Source organism: Pezoporus occidentalis, unplaced genomic scaffold, assembly GCF_034315485.1.
Source record: "Pezoporus occidentalis ecotype Australia unplaced genomic scaffold, CSIRO_AGI_Poc_V1 ctg20, whole genome shotgun sequence".
In the NCBI taxonomy this organism is placed as follows: Eukaryota; Metazoa; Chordata; class Aves; order Psittaciformes; family Psittacidae; genus Pezoporus; species Pezoporus occidentalis.
This window is the reverse complement of record NW_026913856.1, coordinates 6,200,475-6,218,463: the sequence shown is the minus strand read 5'-3', so window position 1 is coordinate 6,218,463 and position 17,989 is coordinate 6,200,475. Positions and strand designations below refer to the sequence as shown.

At 37.0% G+C, this 17,989-nt stretch overlaps 1 protein-coding gene across 3 annotated transcripts in view; it reads right to left on the bottom strand.

The window, feature by feature from the left end:
- The window catches only part of CDH13 (cadherin 13), a 523,969-nt gene that overhangs the window by 303,794 nt on the left and 202,186 nt on the right, over positions 1-17,989 (bottom strand). For all 3 annotated transcript variants that reach the window (XM_062618325.1, XM_062618323.1, XM_062618324.1), the window contains exon 4: positions 13,359-13,475. In XM_062618325.1, the coding sequence (XP_062474309.1) occupies positions 13,359-13,475 (117 nt within the window). The remainder of the gene's footprint in view (positions 1-13,358; positions 13,476-17,989) is intronic.

The window sequence follows — 17,989 nt, the reverse complement described above, 5'->3', positions numbered from 1 at the left end:
GAATGAACTATGCTGAGCTGTGCTCTGACAGCATCTGGCACCACAGGACCTCAGAGACTGATTCACACCAGCAGTTATATGGATGTTGATCTGCACACACATGGCTTTCTGATTCCCATCAGTCAGAAACATGAAGCTAATGTTAAAATTTGAGGTTTTAGTGGTTCACTTAATTCATTACTATCAGGGGTTTAACCTACTATGCTCAATAAACATGTAATCTAGCCTATAATGATGGAATTAAACCAGAAATCAAATAGAAACATAGGTCTCTTATGCCATTTTAAAATGGCAAAATATAAATATCAAACCAGTACCTGTTCCACCTCTACTGTGCAATTACTGTAAGTAGCAACAACTATTCTGGGCCTTGGTTTTATGTTTTCATAACAGATGAGGCTGAATGAAGCCCTGGACTTACAGCCAGGACATAACAAGGCACTGGTTTACAGCTAACACAGAGGAGAGAGAACACGCTCCTAAAAAGGAACACTTCATTTAATTTCCCTGTTCTTTCCACTTTGTACTAACCAATTTTTACTGATACTAAGTGACATTATTACATCATAATCTAAATTCTATGGCCATATTTGACTTTAATTACATAGGTGTACAAAATAGACAATTTTCATAGACATTTCTTCAATTTAGGACTCTTAAGCAAGCCAATCCATACTTCGTTACCTTACGTAAATTCAGATTATTGCTTATAACATGACTTAGACCTGAAAGTTAACCACTACTACACATATAATTAGCTGGTGTCTGCCTCTAACTGCAATGACTACAACATCTAATGACAACAAACATAAAGCAAGTTACTTGTAAAACTGAACCTGTTTTAATCTAACCACATATATTGATACAGAAACATTCGTATTGCACTTTCAGGAAAAAAGGACTGGACTCATCTAGAATTTTAGTAAGTCTCATGAAAGCAGAATCAAAATGTTTGAAGATCCTCTGAATAATATGCTGACACATACAATGACGAAGGCACAAGAGCTCACACATCTTCGTAAAAAAAAATCAGTGATATACATAAAAAACATGGATTTTTCTCTTCCAATTTAAGCGAAATGTAAGCTTGAAACTGTAAGGATAAATCATGAGGTAAAACAAACCTTTAGGTTAATGAAACAAGTTGGTTTCCCCAGAGCCAGCCTTGGTTATTTAATTTTTCTGAAAATAAAGGCTGGAGGCATATGAACACTATTCTCAAAAATTAAAAACATTATACTGATATTAGTAACTATTTATGTGTTTGAAATCAGTCAACAATGCATTGTGGCGTTACAAAAAAAAAAACACAAACAATGCCTACTATTCCTATTAATGAAAATCAACTTAAGATGTATGTTTCTATGGCTACACTTGTACCTAGACTACAGGAAGGTCTTAAAACAGTCCCAGTATTATCAACTAATATGAACAGCAGAGACTGTTCTGAAATTGATATTTAGAAAGAACAGTCTTTTCAATTACATATTGCTCCTTTCAATTTCAGCCAAAGAAATCAATAGGCAAGAAAACAGATCTCTTGGCAATTAGATCTACTTCTCTACATCACTTTGGCATATCTTACAAGTTTCACTTGACAGCACAGTTTATCAGTTTTAAACTACACTTACAGAGCTTTACAACAATTTAAACACGATACTGTGTTCAAAAATTTAAACCTACAAAACTCTTTAATTTATCCAGTGAAAGGGATATATTCCCATTACAACCACCGGTCTAAGGAGTGATATGTCATTTGATTGCACTGTTGTCTGTTAACAGCTTTGATATTTCACTCCAAAACAAAGGAACCATAAACAACTTATAGCACAACATGACTGTCTACTACACACTAACAAAAATAATGCTATTTAATGGATGGCAGACATATTCTGTACCCTTACGTTCTGTTACATATCACAGCACTACATTTCACTGAAATATAGATATTACAGTTTTCTCACTCATAACACACAGCAACTCCTTGTCTATCACTTCCTTGAGTAACAGGAAATTTATACATCTAGAAAATAAGTATCAGAAAATTTAGTTGCCAAATTTATCCCTGCTCCAGTGAGCTGTAGAGGAAGTAGCAGAATGGAAAACTTAAATCACGCAATTAAAAACCCCAGCTTTACATGACCCTTGCCTCCATGGACGGTTTCTGCTGATTAACACGTTAGGGCAATTTTACTTGAAAACTGCATCAGCTCAGCATCCCATGTGTAAATAGATGTAAGGAACTAAACTAAATAACAGTACCCTTAAAAAAATGAAGAAAAAAAAACCCAACAACAAACAAACAAACAAAAACCCAGTACTTTTCTCCAGAAGAAGTACACTAAAGACAAGAGACGTCTTGCATACTCAGAAGCATCCAGAACTTCTCCAGAGACTTCTGGGGGCCTGCTCAGGGAGCTGCATTTGGTGCAAGGCAGAGTGGCTCCTATTGACTGCTTTATTTTTCTACCTATTTCCATAATCAGACATTATAATCAGAGACTCATAGAACAGTTATGGTTGGAAAGGACCTTAAAATCATCCAGTTCCAATCCCCCTGACATCAGCAGGGACACCTCACACTAAACCATGTCACCCAAGGCTCTGTCCAACCTGGCCTTGGACACTGCCAGGGGTGGAGCATTCACAGCTTCCCTGGGCAACCCATTCCAGTGCCTCACCACCCTCACAGTAAAGAAATTCTTCCTTATGTCTAATCAGATCTTTCCCTGTTTAAGTTTGAACCCGTTACTCCTTGTCCTATCACGACAGTCCCTAAAGAAGAGTCCCTCCCCAGCATCCCTATAGGCCCCCTTCAGATACTGGAAGGCTGCTATGAGGTCTCCATGCAGCCTTCTCTTCTCCAGGCTGAACAGCCCCAGCTTTCTCAGCCTGTCTTCATACAGGAGGTGCTCCAGTCCCTGATCATCCTCATGGCCCTCCTCCTTGTACATTACAGCAGAGCTGGAGGTGCCTAAATGCTCAAAAATGTCAAAAAACCTCCACTTTCTTTAACTCCCTTCTAACAGTGGATTACAAACCATCATGCTGAAGGAAATGAGGCATCTAAATTCCCTTGAAGATGTGAGCTTTGGTAACTTGAATCTCACTGCTTTCAGAAAAAGCTTTTTATTTCTAGCATTGCCTACACCCTTTTGAAATGCGGAATGACTCTGTAAATAATAAAGCAATATTTGAATACAAACAATGACTCAGACATTCCTCACCCTTTCTCTGCTTTCCAGATACATTTGCACAATATTAATTGCATTAGAAGAGCAAAAGCTTTGATTTGGGATTGTTTGTGGGAATACAGATCTGCAAAGGAAGTATTTGTGCAGCCACCCTAAAATCTTTCTGCAGTTTGTTATCTTTGCAAAAATCAGTAAAAATAACATGCAATTAAAAAATGGTACATGCCAGCAAATTGCACAAGGATGGTGGTGGGTCAGTCCTAGGATATGTCTGCCTTTCCATTCTGCCTGTAATGATGACTGATCCCAGCCACTACCAGCCTCAGAGCCCAAACCATCAGGTATAGTAGCAAGATGTATACCCTTTATTTTTGGCCTCTACAACTTGTAACAATGCATAAAGTATCACAATTCTTGATAAAAATAATCTTTTTTCATTCAATCCACCACGTGCTAGTCAATGGAAGCTCCTTAGTTCTTCAGTAAGAAAAGGAATGGATGATTCTTCCCTGTGTTTCCTCCATGTGATCAACAGGTTTTTAGAGCACTATCATATCCATCCTTAGTTCTTTCTTTTCTAACAAGCCCTATTCTCTTTAAACTCTTCATTTCTTGTCTCTCATTGTCTATACTGCCTCTTTCTGAAACTTCTCTATGTCTACTGCATCCTTTTAAAGATGGCATGACAAGAACACAAAATTCAACTTTCTATTTGACACCCAGTGACTGCTAAGGATCAAATTGACTTTTGCAGAGACCAATTCACAATGATTCCAGAACTGGAACCTCGTGTGGGAGTGAAGCTCAGTGAGCTGTAGCTCCTAATGCATGCCAAGGCTTCCTCGGGTCCCTTTTGAAAGAATAAGCAGTATATGACACCCCACATTCCAGTGCAAGTTAACCAAGGCTTGTGAATAGTTACATGCCACAGTTACGAGTTCAGCAAATCCCTGTTTGAGGTCTATTCATATTTGGTCTCTGCTATTTCATATTATTAATTTTTCTGGTTTGCTCTGCACCCATTTCTTTTGACACATCAGTTTGAGATGCTTCTTCAGATGCCTATCCCCTTCTATCACGGAAAACAACCTGTAATGTGACACAACCACAACTGCAGAAAACATGCTAGTTTCCAAAATACTTGAAAAATTTTTACTAGTAGCTTATATTTTGAAGGGAACTTCACTTTTTAAGGGAGGCTGGGGACTTTGAAGAACCCTCTTACAGTCTTTCTGAACCTTCAGTGGGAGTAAAAGTGGTTTATGTTAACTGTTTGTCAGCTATTTTCTTGTCATACAGATTTATGAAAACCAAAATCTTCTGATAGTAGATTCATGACTGAAACCAACGGCAGATCCTGCAACTTAATTATTTGCAATGAGACAATTTCCCTAGCTCTTCAACACAATAATTTCTTATTTTGAAAGCTACTGCATAAGGGTCCAAATGGTTCATTACACAAGCAGCAGGGAGTCCCTCCTTGAGAGAATGAAGGACACAAAACTGGAAACCTAGCTGTATTTTGCCTCTAGTCCTTGATTTAAAATGCTGATAATTAACTTAATGTAATCAGAATTTTAGAAAATTGTTCTTTTTAAAAGCATGTGAACAAAAAAATTACCTTTTATCTTCCCTCTGCTCTGTTGTATCAGAATGCATTGTACCTGTCTTCATCTGCTATAAAATATACACATATATGTACACACATAGGTTATGATCAGTGAACATGTCTTAATTTGCTTGAGAATTAAAAAGATTTCAGGATGGAAAAGTTTTCAACATAATAAAATGTGAGAGAGCTTATATTTTTTTAAACAAGAAAAACAACTGACAAATGGCTGCTCAGCCTGGAGAAGAGAAGGCTGCGTGGAGACCTCATAGCAGCCTTCCAGTGTCTGAAGGGGGCCTACAGGGATGCTGGAGAGGGACTCTTCATTAGGGAATGTAGTGATAGGACAAGGAGTAACGGGTTAAAACTTAAACAGGGAAAGATCTGATTAGACATAAGGAAGAAGTTCTTTACTGTGAGGGTGGTGAGGCACTGGAATGGGTTGCCCGGGGAAGTTGTGAATGCTCCATCCCTGGCAGTGTTCAAGGCCAGGTTGGACAGAGCCTTGGGTGACATGGTTTAGTGTGAGGTGTCCCTGCCCATGGCAGGGGGCTAGGAACTGTATGATCTTAAGGTCCTTTCCAACCCTAACTAGTCTATGATTCTATGATTTTATACATTCAGCAGGTAGCATGTTCAGAGCTCACGGCAGCTGACTGTGAACTACACCTGTATCTGCTCATGTGAAGAGTTTGAAATCTCCAGTCTTTGTAGAATCTGGGGGGGACAGAAGGGGACTACAATCAATTTTCTACTACTTACAAAGAACATCCATTCATCAGTCACCCCCTAAAGGAAAAAACAGGCCTGGTTTCTAAGATTTCTCATTAACAGATAATCACATTTTTTTCCAAAACATTATTGACTATATTATGATTGTGTTCATTTTTCTTTTTAAAGGAGATAATTTATTAAATAATAATTAAGATTCTCATGAGAAAATAAACTAATAAATTTCAGTAATGGTACTATATGACTTTTTTAAAAAATTAAGCCATGTATAATAGATTCTATTAATTCAAATTAATTTTCATGTTCTGGTGACCCTTAGCAAATTCAGATTAGAAAGCCCAACAGCACAGTAATAATGGATGAAGTTGATTTATTATGTTTTCCTATTTACACAATTTCATCATCCTCTGTATTGTTCATTAATTTTTACCGAAGATAAAATTCTTACAGATCCTTGTAATTTTTCTTTCACATAATTTGCAAGTTCCCTGCTGCAGACATTGCTCTGAATTTGCCTGATTTAACCATTATTCCAACACTACAAGGAATATAGCTTCTTCAATAAACATTTAAGGTATTTTTTTATCAGGTAAAAAGGAATCAGTTGAGGAAAGGCTGCTATGCTAAACACCTGCTTCTATTGGTCAGTTTTGAACAAATTTTACACACACACACACCCCCCCCCAAAAAAAAAATAAAAAAAACAAAGTTCCTAGAAGCTCCATGAAAATTGTAGCAATTTAAAGCAAAAAGACTTACTAACACCTGCAGAGACAGAAAGGCAGGATGAGTTTCTGTTTTGCACATGTATAGTCATTGCCCAGTCAGCCTGTATCTACAGGACTTTCCCTCTCATCCCAATTTGAAATGCCAGAAAGTAGGAAATAACACCAGTGGTGCTGAGGGCACCGTGGAATTAGAGTCATTTTGCTTGAGGTATCACAGATATAAGGACCTGGGTTTGTTGCAGAAAACTAGTATTTGCAAGAAACCAGCCATCATCACTTCTACTGCTTGTGAAAATACTTCTAGCACATTCTAAATAAGGTTTGAGCATTAAGTTCTGCTAAATTAATAAAGCCCCTCAACTCAGTTCCTCAGTTCTCACCACACTCTGCTACATTCACAATTTTTCTCTCTTTTTTTTTTTTTTTAATTCTAAAAAGTAAAAGAAGTACATTAAGACACACATTACTGGATTATAGGGATCACTACTACTTTCAATTTCTGGGCTTAATTGTTGTTCAGATTTCTATTATCAAAATCCATTCTCATCTCCAGCAAGCACAATTGAAAATGTAAGCTTAATAGTTTCATCCACAGATTGTAGAAATGAAAAGGAAAACCTTTGAAGCAGGGCAAAAATACTTAGTGAAAAAAAAAAAAGAAAAATGAACCTTGATTAAAATCCTATTTGCCAAGTGTTCTTAAATAATTTTCCCTATAAACATAGTGAAATAAAGTATAACCTGATATGTACATGATCAGCTTAGTTCATGTTTCCTTCAAGTGTCCGTTTTTCCACCCTACAATATCCAGATACTGTTGTTCTTATCAAAAGTCCGTTCCCACTTTGATGGCAGAATTTCTGTTGGCTTCAATGTGCTTAAGGTCAGACATCATTGTACAGTGATGTGGTAAAATATCTTAGGCTGTATTTAAACAAACTGCACTCCATGGAAGTGCTGAATGATGAGGAGTATTACATCTCGGCCTAAACTTGCAACTCAAGCTAAATAAAATCACTAAAATACTGTGCTGGCAAGTTTGTGCAAATATTTGAACAATAATTTCAATTTTGAGGGAGAATGTGTATAAATATTTATTCTATGTTATTCACCTGTTCTTTAACAATATGAGGCAGATAGTAAAATGGCAGAAAAATAAGATATGGGAGAAGAATGCAAGTGATACTTGCTGACATCAGAGGAGATGAAACTGGGAGACTTTCCAGCAGTTGCAATATGTACTCACAGCAGCATTTTATAGATTAAAAGGGGAGAAAAGGCACATAAAAAGTCAACAGCATCAACGAAGAAGACAGCATATGAAAGTCTGGAATGTGTGTACAATTCTGTTCTCACGTATGTTACACAATCTCATGGATGTTACACACTTCTAAGCATGTATGTGTGTATAAATGCAGTATGAAGGGCATGATTCCTGCGTTTTAATCCCAAATACATGATTTTCAACAATTAGCATGACTTCATAAACAGCCACAGAAAATTTAAAGAATATGATGACCAAACCAAGAAACAACACTCTTGCTAATGTAATTACAGAACATTGGAAATCAAGTTAATCCAGAATACAGTTGTCTGAATTTTCATTTGCTTTAGCTACATTTTGAAGGCAGAAAGAGATTTTTCTCTTTTGAGGTGATTTTAAAGAAAGTTGAGTGATCAGACTAGCTTTCAAGAACAAAAGGAAATTGGGTTTCTGTAATTAAAAATTTATTTCTATAACGGATCATTGATTACAATGATAATAAAAGACTTTCCATTAATCATTGCAGGATATAGAATCATCTTGGAAGACTGTAAAAATTAAAGTTAACAATAAATCAGCACAGTTTCATGAAAACCATAGAGAATGAAGGCAGGGAACAGCAACTTAGCAACTATTTTTCTGCATTCCTAGAAGGGGCTTTCTGGCTGCTGCTCTTGATGGCACCCTCCATTCATAGTATGCTCAGTAAGACTAAGTAAAATCACAGTCTACATGTGATTCTTAAAACATGAGCCTGGAGGTTTATTTGGGATGGGGAAGCCGGAACACACCTGGAGTTTTGCGGAGATTCTTTGGGTTTGTTTTTGCAAAGAAGCCTATAACCAGTTAAAGAAAAAATAAAAAATACTAAAAAAAAACACAAAAACAAAACCTACAAAACACAAACTACACACATTATGAAGAGGTGAAACAGCTGTTGCATCTAAAGTTAATGAAAACATTTTCCTTAAACTTCAGTCTGAAATTCAATTACTATGTCAATGAAAATAAGTTGCCAGGGTTTTTTTTTCATGTTAGTAATTCTATATAAGTAATTTACTGGCAGGGACAAACTGATTTCCCCTTTACCTTTGTCTGTAACACAGTTTAAGATATCAACTTCTGAGATCAAAGTTAACATAAACAGTGTGACAGTTAAACTGTAGTACGGTTTGCTGAACAACTTGAGAGTGTAAGATCTCTTCTGTTTGGTGTTCTCCTTAAAGTCATTAGCATGATTTACTATGAAGCAGGAAATTAGGTACTGGAGATTTCAATATTGGGCAGAAAATTTAATTCCATTGTTGCTATAGAACTGCTTTATCTTCAGCAAACTTGTAACCATAGTAACTAGATTAGAAACTATTCCGCAAATGCTTAAAAATTCTTTTGATCTTATTAACAACATAAAACACTAAAAAATAATGGTAAATTATTATCCTTTGGCAGTTTTCCAAGGCATCTGATGCTCAGGAGATTCTTCTTAAAGATCTTAAGTAAACAGGAGTATTTTAACAAGGCTTTCAATTAAAATTCTGTTTGGTTAAAGAGAAGAAATTTATTCTGTTGGAATTGTTTGTGTGACTACCAATATTTTAAACAAAAAAAAAAAAAAAGGAAAAAAAACCAAGCTCGAAGAAAAACCTTTCAGAAAAAGAGATAAATTTAAAGTGCTGTTTTCACTTAACGGTTTGTTAGGACATCAAATACATGCCCTTTAATGAAAATTAATATGCCGTAGTTTAATAATTCATGTTCTTGCATTGAAAACCTTTTAATTTAATGGAGTGCTGTTCATTTCATCATATTCATTGCTGAGGTAGGTTGGTATTTTTCCATGAAGGTCAGAAGTGTGCCATTCCTTCCTGCAAGCCATGAATCTGATCAGATGCTAAACTCTGACATCTCCAGTGGTCCATTCAGGTCTGACTCAGCAGGGTATTACACATTTTCAAGAACACTGGAATAGAGGGAAACCTCCAGGTGTCTGTTCTTTCAGGATCAGAAGCAACTGTGTTATGCAACTGTGATCATATATTTATCAAACTTTGTATTCCCTCCTCAGTACTTCTGTTGGAAATGAATTCCTCTTCTCTGGGGACTAGAATTTTTTCTCTAATCTTAAGCCAAAATTTATATCCATTAGTTATTACTCCAGTGTATTCCTTTCACTTAAATCATTAGACTCACTCTGGAGTTACAGAAAACACTGTACTAGGCTGAATAAATTGAGCTCATATATATTTCTGCCCAATTTTACTGTACTAATACCGTAACTTGATTTTTCTCTAATCACAGTCTCTTTCTTGCTGGGTTAGAAAGAGATTTATTTATTAATACTGTCTTATTACATTTGATGTAGTAACAATTTGAAAACAAACAAATTAATATTAAAAAAAAAAAAAATCCAGACCTCAGACTCGCTTCTAGTTCCAAAGTAAGAAACACTCACATGCTTCTGCATCATTTTTAGTAACTTGCATGAAGACTCAGGACAAGAGTTGGGATTCAGAAGTTTATCAACTGAGAAGCTGGTTAAGCAGACACATAGATCTCTCTCTTAGTGTTGGAAAGGCTTTTAAGTATAGCTCCTCTGGTCTGCACATCATTCTGTTCTCTGTTACTGCACACCATTATCTTCCAGACTTGAATACCCATCCTAGCTATAAGCTAAGTCGTTTTCCTCCTCCACTTCTTGTTTTCCCCATTCCCTCATTTTCTGCTTAGTTTTCCACTAGGACAAATGCACTTGTTAATTCAGCTTATATTTCACTGTTTGCTCTGTCGTCATTTACATGTCCTCTAGTATGTACAATCCTTCTTTCTAGGTTTTCTTCACACATTGGTGGATCATGATCATCTCTTAATACTTCTATCAGTTTTTTTTCAAACATTTTCCTGAAGTTTGGCATTTTTTCCAGCTGCATCTTCAGTCCTTAACAGTTGTTTTCTGTGAAGCATATAATTCATCGTATATAAATAGCCTCAATCAGATAGCCACTCAAAAATAATAAGCTTCCAGCAGTTTTTCCATCCAGTTATCTTCAGTTATCCTCTCCTCAGGTTTTTTAATATTGCTACATTAACAGAAGCTGTGTCTTCTCTTTGCCTCAAATTCTTAAATGCTTGAAGGAGGAAAAAACACCCTACCTCCTCACAAATCTTCAAGATTTCTATCTTGTTTGCTATCCTGCACCGCTTTTACTCTTGAGCTTCTGTTCGGTCAGTTCTGCCACCTAATTGCCATTTGGAAGCCAGCTGTCCAAGAGCCCAGAGCAGGGGCAGAGAATATACACACACTTTGTGATGAAAAACATCTGAACAAACACCCCCTCCTTCCAAAAGGACAAAAGAGCCAAGTAACAAAGAAAAAAGTCTCTTCTGGCTTGCACTGAGCATAAAAAGTCCTGCCAATTTTTATTAGGCCACTCACGGCTTCCAGATCTTCTGTGTCAACAATTAAAATATTCTTTCTTATAAAGGACAACTCCTTTAAATTAAATAATAAAATCTCGGGTTCATCATATGTCCATCAATAAAATCCAAGCAAATCCTTTTAGTCTATATCAAAACATTCTCACTTTGTAGATTTCCTTCTCTCCTGATGACTGGAAGAAGAGCTGGAACTTGTTGGCCCTCTCTGCAGTTACCTTCTTGCACTTTTAGCTCTGCATTAGTGTAAGGATTAAACTTCAAAAAGTACCATCATGCAGTTTATCACCACAGTTAAACTCTGTCTGGAGACTGTCATCAAAAAGATACATAGAACCACCACTCTCAAGTTAGCCTTAGGAGACATTTCTGTAGCATAGTGGCAAATAACCTGCCACCATAATTACAAGATAAACCTGCATCCCACTGCTTTGTATTTCATTTTACTTGATGTGGACAAACCAGAAAAGTAACATAGAGACTAAAAATTGAGTATCACATACCTGTGCTGTATCAGCAAGATGTAAGAAAACACAATGATAGCCAACAGCTGTAGCCTAGGCCATCTGGTCAAAGGCTCATATTACCAACATTTTATTAAAATATTTTAATCTTGCTGTTTTCCCTCAGGAATGAAAGAAAAAATGCAAAAGTTTAAGTTCTGCTAAAAGGTGAGATTTCTCTCCCTACAAGCACAGCATGTCTATGATTGATAGTTATTTAATTAAGAGATTCCCTAATGAAGGGTGTGGAAGTGGCAGGACAATAATCTAATTCCTAAACAGGTATGCCAGAAAGCCAGTGACAGCACAAAGAGCAACCTCTACACATGTATTTCCTTGTTAAGCTAAATACTAATTTGAATTTTTGTAGTCAATTAAAGCAAAACAATTTTTTCATTTGTCCCATGCAATAAGTCCTTCCTGGTTTATATTACCAAACCTTCACGAAGAAAGTCCTCCACAATACCCATATGTTTTTGTTTACGTTATTGTTTTCTAATTGTGAGAGTACATTAATTGTTCTCCCCTGCTGCCTTATTTTTGCATGTGCCCTGCTCCCACATAAGTGCTAACAAGCAGTTCAACTGTAGTGGCTGCTGCAATCACTTCCAAACAACCTTATGCATTTCCAGGCAATGTAGCATGGGTTGGAAAGCTAAAGGCAGTCAGGACAGATGAATAAGCTACACTGGTAATTTACTGAAGAAAGGGAAAAATAGCACACTCACGGTGCAACTGGAAACTTAACTTTTATGTTAAACCAGACCACATGTTTAGTTACTGATTGTTAATTCTCAAACACTGAAACATGAACTGAAAAGTTCAGAAATAGCTTTTAAAAGTTTAGGACACATTAAAAAAGTACTTCAGAAAGATAGAAAAACTTATAGAAATTTATCAGATTGGCGTAAATTTTTGACAGGTAAAGGGGAGAAAATGAAACTTTTATATTTTATTCTTTCCTTTTACTGATAGGAAACCAAACTTTCATTATTATTAAAAAAAAATGCTTAGGTGCCAGCTGGCTAAGTTACACATTGTAGAGTAAAATTCTGCCCTCAAGCTGTGCATTTAGCTCTAGTGATCATATAGGTGGGAATCAGGAAAAGACTCCACAGCTGCATAGGCCGTCACGTCATTAATACATCTACTGAAGTCAGAGCAATGCATAAAGGTCTCTGCTCCAAAACTGCCAACATGAAAAATATATTAATGTGCTTATAACTTCTGATGCCTAAATAGCCATTCAAACAACTACTGGTATTTTAGGTTTAGATATCTGGTATATAAAGCTGTTTATCTGAAGTTCTGGAAAAGTGGCAGATAGAACTGTCATTTGGTTTCCTGCAAACACAAGAAAAAAGCTTTCCTCTTCTATATCAGACATTTGCAAACAATAAAAAATAAAACTAAAAAATTTTCAAAGACTTATTTTGCCTTTGGACACTAGAAATTATATAAGGAATCAAATGAAGACGTTTTTACACATAATACCTTATGAATTCCTTCTAGGTCTTGTTTCTAGAATAGAAACAAGATAATCCACACTATGCAGTAGGATATTCTTCATAACATTCCTGGTCTAGACTTCAGCCCAGTCTAACACACAGATACGCAGGCAGGTAGCAACCCCTACTGAAGAAAGCAGCTGAATGAAAACATGTATCTCTGATTACTGCTTTTTACCACAATATATTCTTTTAATGTTTGCATGAACACAAAGCCATTTTCATCTGTCTACGCAACAGAAACAGAAAAACAGTCCTCTCTGTTCATTTTCACGTTTCTGATTGTTTTATGGGATATTACTGCCAACATGATAGGCATTGCAAATTTTTAAGACAAATAGATCAATTAATTGATATCAAAATTAAGTCCAGTTCCTTGTTGACTTACCTTGCCAATATATCTGGGGAACGGTCCTCTTTGATTTTCAGGAACTAATACCGGAGATGACAAAATAGCCCGTTTTTGTCTTAGAAATCCAAGGTTGTTTTCTACCTTAAGAATTTCCTAAAAGACAAAATGACCAATTACAAAAACTTCCAAAATAATATTCAGTTGCTATTTCAATTCCCTGCATTTTTAAGCAAAATTAACATGAACTATCAGATTTCAAGGTTTGTATTATATGTTTTCCAGCAACTAGTGATAACGCATCAAACTATTTATTTAAATTGGTTAGGTTACTGCACTTATTATAGTAACAGTCAACACATCATGCTCATTTTGTGTTCCTGTAGACTACTTTTAAACCTAAGCAAATGTGGCTACTGCCCTAACCTGACACCTGTTTAAATAATAAACCCTAAGCAAGGTGTGGTTTACCTCAAATACGTGTATGACACCTGTAAAAAACCAAACTTCAAATGTCTTTCACACCTCAGGTTGCATCTATATTTGATTGCTTCTCAGACCAGGCTTTTAATCCCACAGAATATAGACATGAATTTGCTGAGGCTGTCCCATTAATGAACTCCCAATAAACACCAAAAACTTGTAATGTAAAAAGAAAACTAGACACCAAAACCAAGGTGTTTATGTTAGAATATCAACTACTAAACTACTAGTTTTTTTTTTTTTTAGTTGGCTGTTTGGGATTGGTTTTGTTTTGCTCTGTTTTGTTTTGTTTTCGGTATGGTTGGTTGGTTGGTTGTTGTTTTGTTTTTTCCTTAAAGGAAACTTCATGCTATCATATCAGAAATAACAAGAGTAGAAATGGTTTATACACAAGCCTTCCTTTTTCTGCTGCATGTTCTGGACTATTTAGCTCTAACTGAGCTTCAGTCAATTCAGCACTTTATGAGCTGTAGCAAGCTCTTCACATTGGCCTCTGGCCCCTTGAAAACTCTGCACATCGCACCTCTGCCTTCCCTCCCCGTCTGCTCTCTGATCTTCTCAGTGCTCTCTCTGCATGAGCTGCATTTGCTCCGATACCACCCTCTTCGTTTTGCTTCTTCCTACCATCTCTGCAACAATTTTCTCCAAGCACAGTTACTACCAAGGTCAGAAATAGCCTCTCCCTTACTCCCAGAGCAATCCCATTGATCCAGGCACCTTTTTGGAAAATAAAACCAACCAAACAAAAAATTCCACACACAGCAAACACCAGGAACAAATCTGTACTGTGCTGGAAATTATGAAACTGAAAGATTTAAATCACTACTATTCATTCAGGTTGTTGTGACAGTTTTACAAAAGAAATCATAGGTTAAATTAAAAGCCTAATTCCAATAAGGTAGTTACATGCTACAGGTAACACTTTTCTCTGCTCTTTTAATGCAGAAACTCCAAAAACCTAAGCTTCTCAATCAGTTCTGGAATCCACATTACTGTTTTAACAGCTGCTACTTTATTACAAAAGGAGAGCTGCATCCCTTGGCTGTATTTTTATAAAACTGTAAAGTTGACTGAGCTTTCTTAGTGCCACAATCTGGATATCCATCAGTCAAGAAATCCACAGGCTGCCCCTGCTGCCATCAATATGGGTGCCTCCCACCTAATGAGCCTATCATCACCAAAACACTGCTCTACTAGCTTTAGCATCACTCTTCAAAGTTGACAACAAACAGCAGCAAGGGAAACTCTGGTTTTCAACAGTTAGCTTTAGTCATCATAAAGTCAAACAGCAGTGGGAGCCATGCAGAGAATTCCTTCTCACAATTTTGCCAATTTTCGTAACTTCTTGAGGCTCACCCTGATAACAGAGTTCCCATCTCTCCCAAAGGCTTTGACACTTCTCTCTAAACTTTCAGCCTGCGGGCCACTTGGGTCCCTATTTTTGTCTTTCAATTCCTCTCCCAAAAGAATTTTCCTTAATAAAAATTCATGAAAAAGTTCAAGATAAAAACATTTGAAGTGTCAAATAAAAAAGAAAGAGCTGAATTATTTTCAAAGGCAAATGCACCGAGCAGTAAGCTTTCAAAATCACACTGTAAACACAGCAGACAGTGTGGCTGGCGTGTGTCTATGACATTTCTAAGGAGAGTAAAAGTGACTCCCAATGTGTCTAAAAGGAACTATCAGTTCTTCAGCTTAGCAGCAGCAGTGCTCAACTCATTACAGTTTTCACTTGCGCTAACTCCTATTTTCTTGGTTGCGCTTCAGCTCGTGAAAATGGAAAGAGCTCCCAGATACAGGGCTCTTTGGAAATGGGCAAGACATTCAGATTTGCATCTCCCTGTGGTTTGGATTGGAATGGACCTTTAGAGGTCATCTAGTCCGATGCCCCTGAAATGAGTAGGGCCATTTTCTACCAAATCAGGTTCCTCAGGCCCCCATCCAACCTGACCTTCAATGTTCCATTTTGATTTCCTTACTAGTTTGAGGAGTAAAAGGAATTTTCAGGTTTTCAATATCTACCTCTCACAATTTTGGTAGTCATAGACCCAAAAGCAATTAATTCATCATTTTCTTATGACAGGTTACCCTCACACTTTCTCTGAAGGTCCACAAATGGGAGTAAAAACCAAACTATATTCCATGGTCAACTCTGCATTAATTGTCATTAATACGAAGAAGTAAAGCTCTAAAAAAAGCAGGGTGGTACAACTTATGGCCTTCAAATCCTTATTTCTGAGAACGACTTTGGAACAAATAAAATAGCATTATTTGTTTGGTTTTGTTTCTAAAACAGTAAGTCTGTTTCGTGGAGCAGAAAGTTTCTGCAGACTGGGAACATAACTGTAAGCACTTCTCTGAGTATGTTTCACACTGTTTATTCTTCAGATCTTACTGCTGTTTTTTAAATAATGATATCTTCATTATGATTTCTCACTTTCTCCTCATCCCCTGGTGTCTAACAACAACATGACTGATTAAATGAGCAGCCAAAAGCATCACTGTGGAACGCAGGTAAAGAGAAAGAAAGACAAGGTCAAGAGTACTTCACCAACACATTTAATAATTCATTGCTATTGTGGTTACCATGATGATTTTCCCATTTCTAAAGAACAGGGAAAAAGAACATTTTACTTAGTTGCAAGCACCTGCAAATGACAGCTTAATCCTCAACCAGTACATAAGACAGAAGCCAAGGAATCTGTATTTCTGTGTGCTTAGCACCTGATTAAACAGCTAAAACATTGGAAAGATCCTCATTTATGGTAGATATATTGCATATATAATAATTCTTACTGAATTCACATATTTAATTTCTTGAAGAAGCAACTCACAAAGGATATTAAATTACTCCAGACAGAGTTTGTCGTTTTGCTTCAAATTTCCCTAGAATACCAGGCTAGCATTATAACAGGAGTTTTCTTTTGCCCCTTGACAAAAGTGAAACCCACAAAGGAGTTTTCAGTTATCTTTACTGGAATCTGCTGATCAAATGCTATAGAACCTACCATGTCTTTGTAGCAGCCACAATTCCAGACAAGTATTTATGTGCCAGGAGTCTGGAGATCTTAGAATGGCACGTCCCAGATGGATGGTATTGACCCAACACCCAGGCAGCCTGTGGCTGTGATTACCATCCGCTTTTCTCATGCCTGCTGCTTTGTATAAGAGGAACCTCATGTCCAGAATCATCAACCACATGCAAAATGTAAAATGTAAAATATATCTATTTCTCATGGTTTAAACCCAGTCAGACAGCTCATTCACTCACTCCCCCCCCCCACCTTGCCCTCCCCTTATTCCCAGAGGGACAGAGAGGAGAATCGAAAAGAATGCAACTCCCAGGGGTTGAGATAAGAACAGTTTAGTAACTAAGGTATAACACAAATCACTGCTGCTGCCACCAATAATAATAATGATAAGGGAAATAACAAGAGAAGAAAATACAACACCTCAGCACCAGCCAAACGATGACTCGCCCCACCCCACCCTACCGAGCACCGACCCATACCTCCTCCAACCCCGCAGTCTCCCAGCCCTTCCGGGTAACTCTCAGTTACATCCCTGGCATGACGTGCTGTGGTATGGAATACCCCTTTGGCTAGTTTGGGTCAGGTGTCCTGTCTCTGCTTCCTCCTGGCCTCCCCTCCTCCCTGGCACAGCATGAGACTCAGAGAGTCCTCCGTCAGAGTAAACATTACTTAGCAACAACTAAAAACATCGGTGTTATCAGTGCTGTTCCCAGGCTGAAAGTCAGAAACATAGCACTGCACCAGCTACTAAGGAGAAAAAATGACTGCTACTGCTGAACTCAGGACACTATTATAATGAATATATGCCTTCTTAAGAAAAGTGCACCAAAAATAAGAATTCTAGATTTCTGATTATTTATTTTTTTCCTTTTTAAGACAAAAGAGTTGTAGAGAAATCCTATCATTTCTTTATCTTTGCTATTTTGCTTCAATATCACATCTGTGATCATCATCTTTCAGCTGCTACTTTCGTGGTCAGTGGGTTAGGTGATCAGAATCCAACTATCATTTCACTGACCACCATTTTGTAAACAGCGTTTACACCCTATCTTTGACTTCGTTAAATTCCCTTTCTAGATGTGGAATCAGTACAGCAACAGTTCAGCACCCAATACGCTGATTCACTGTCAATAAACCTTGACTACCTATTCACAT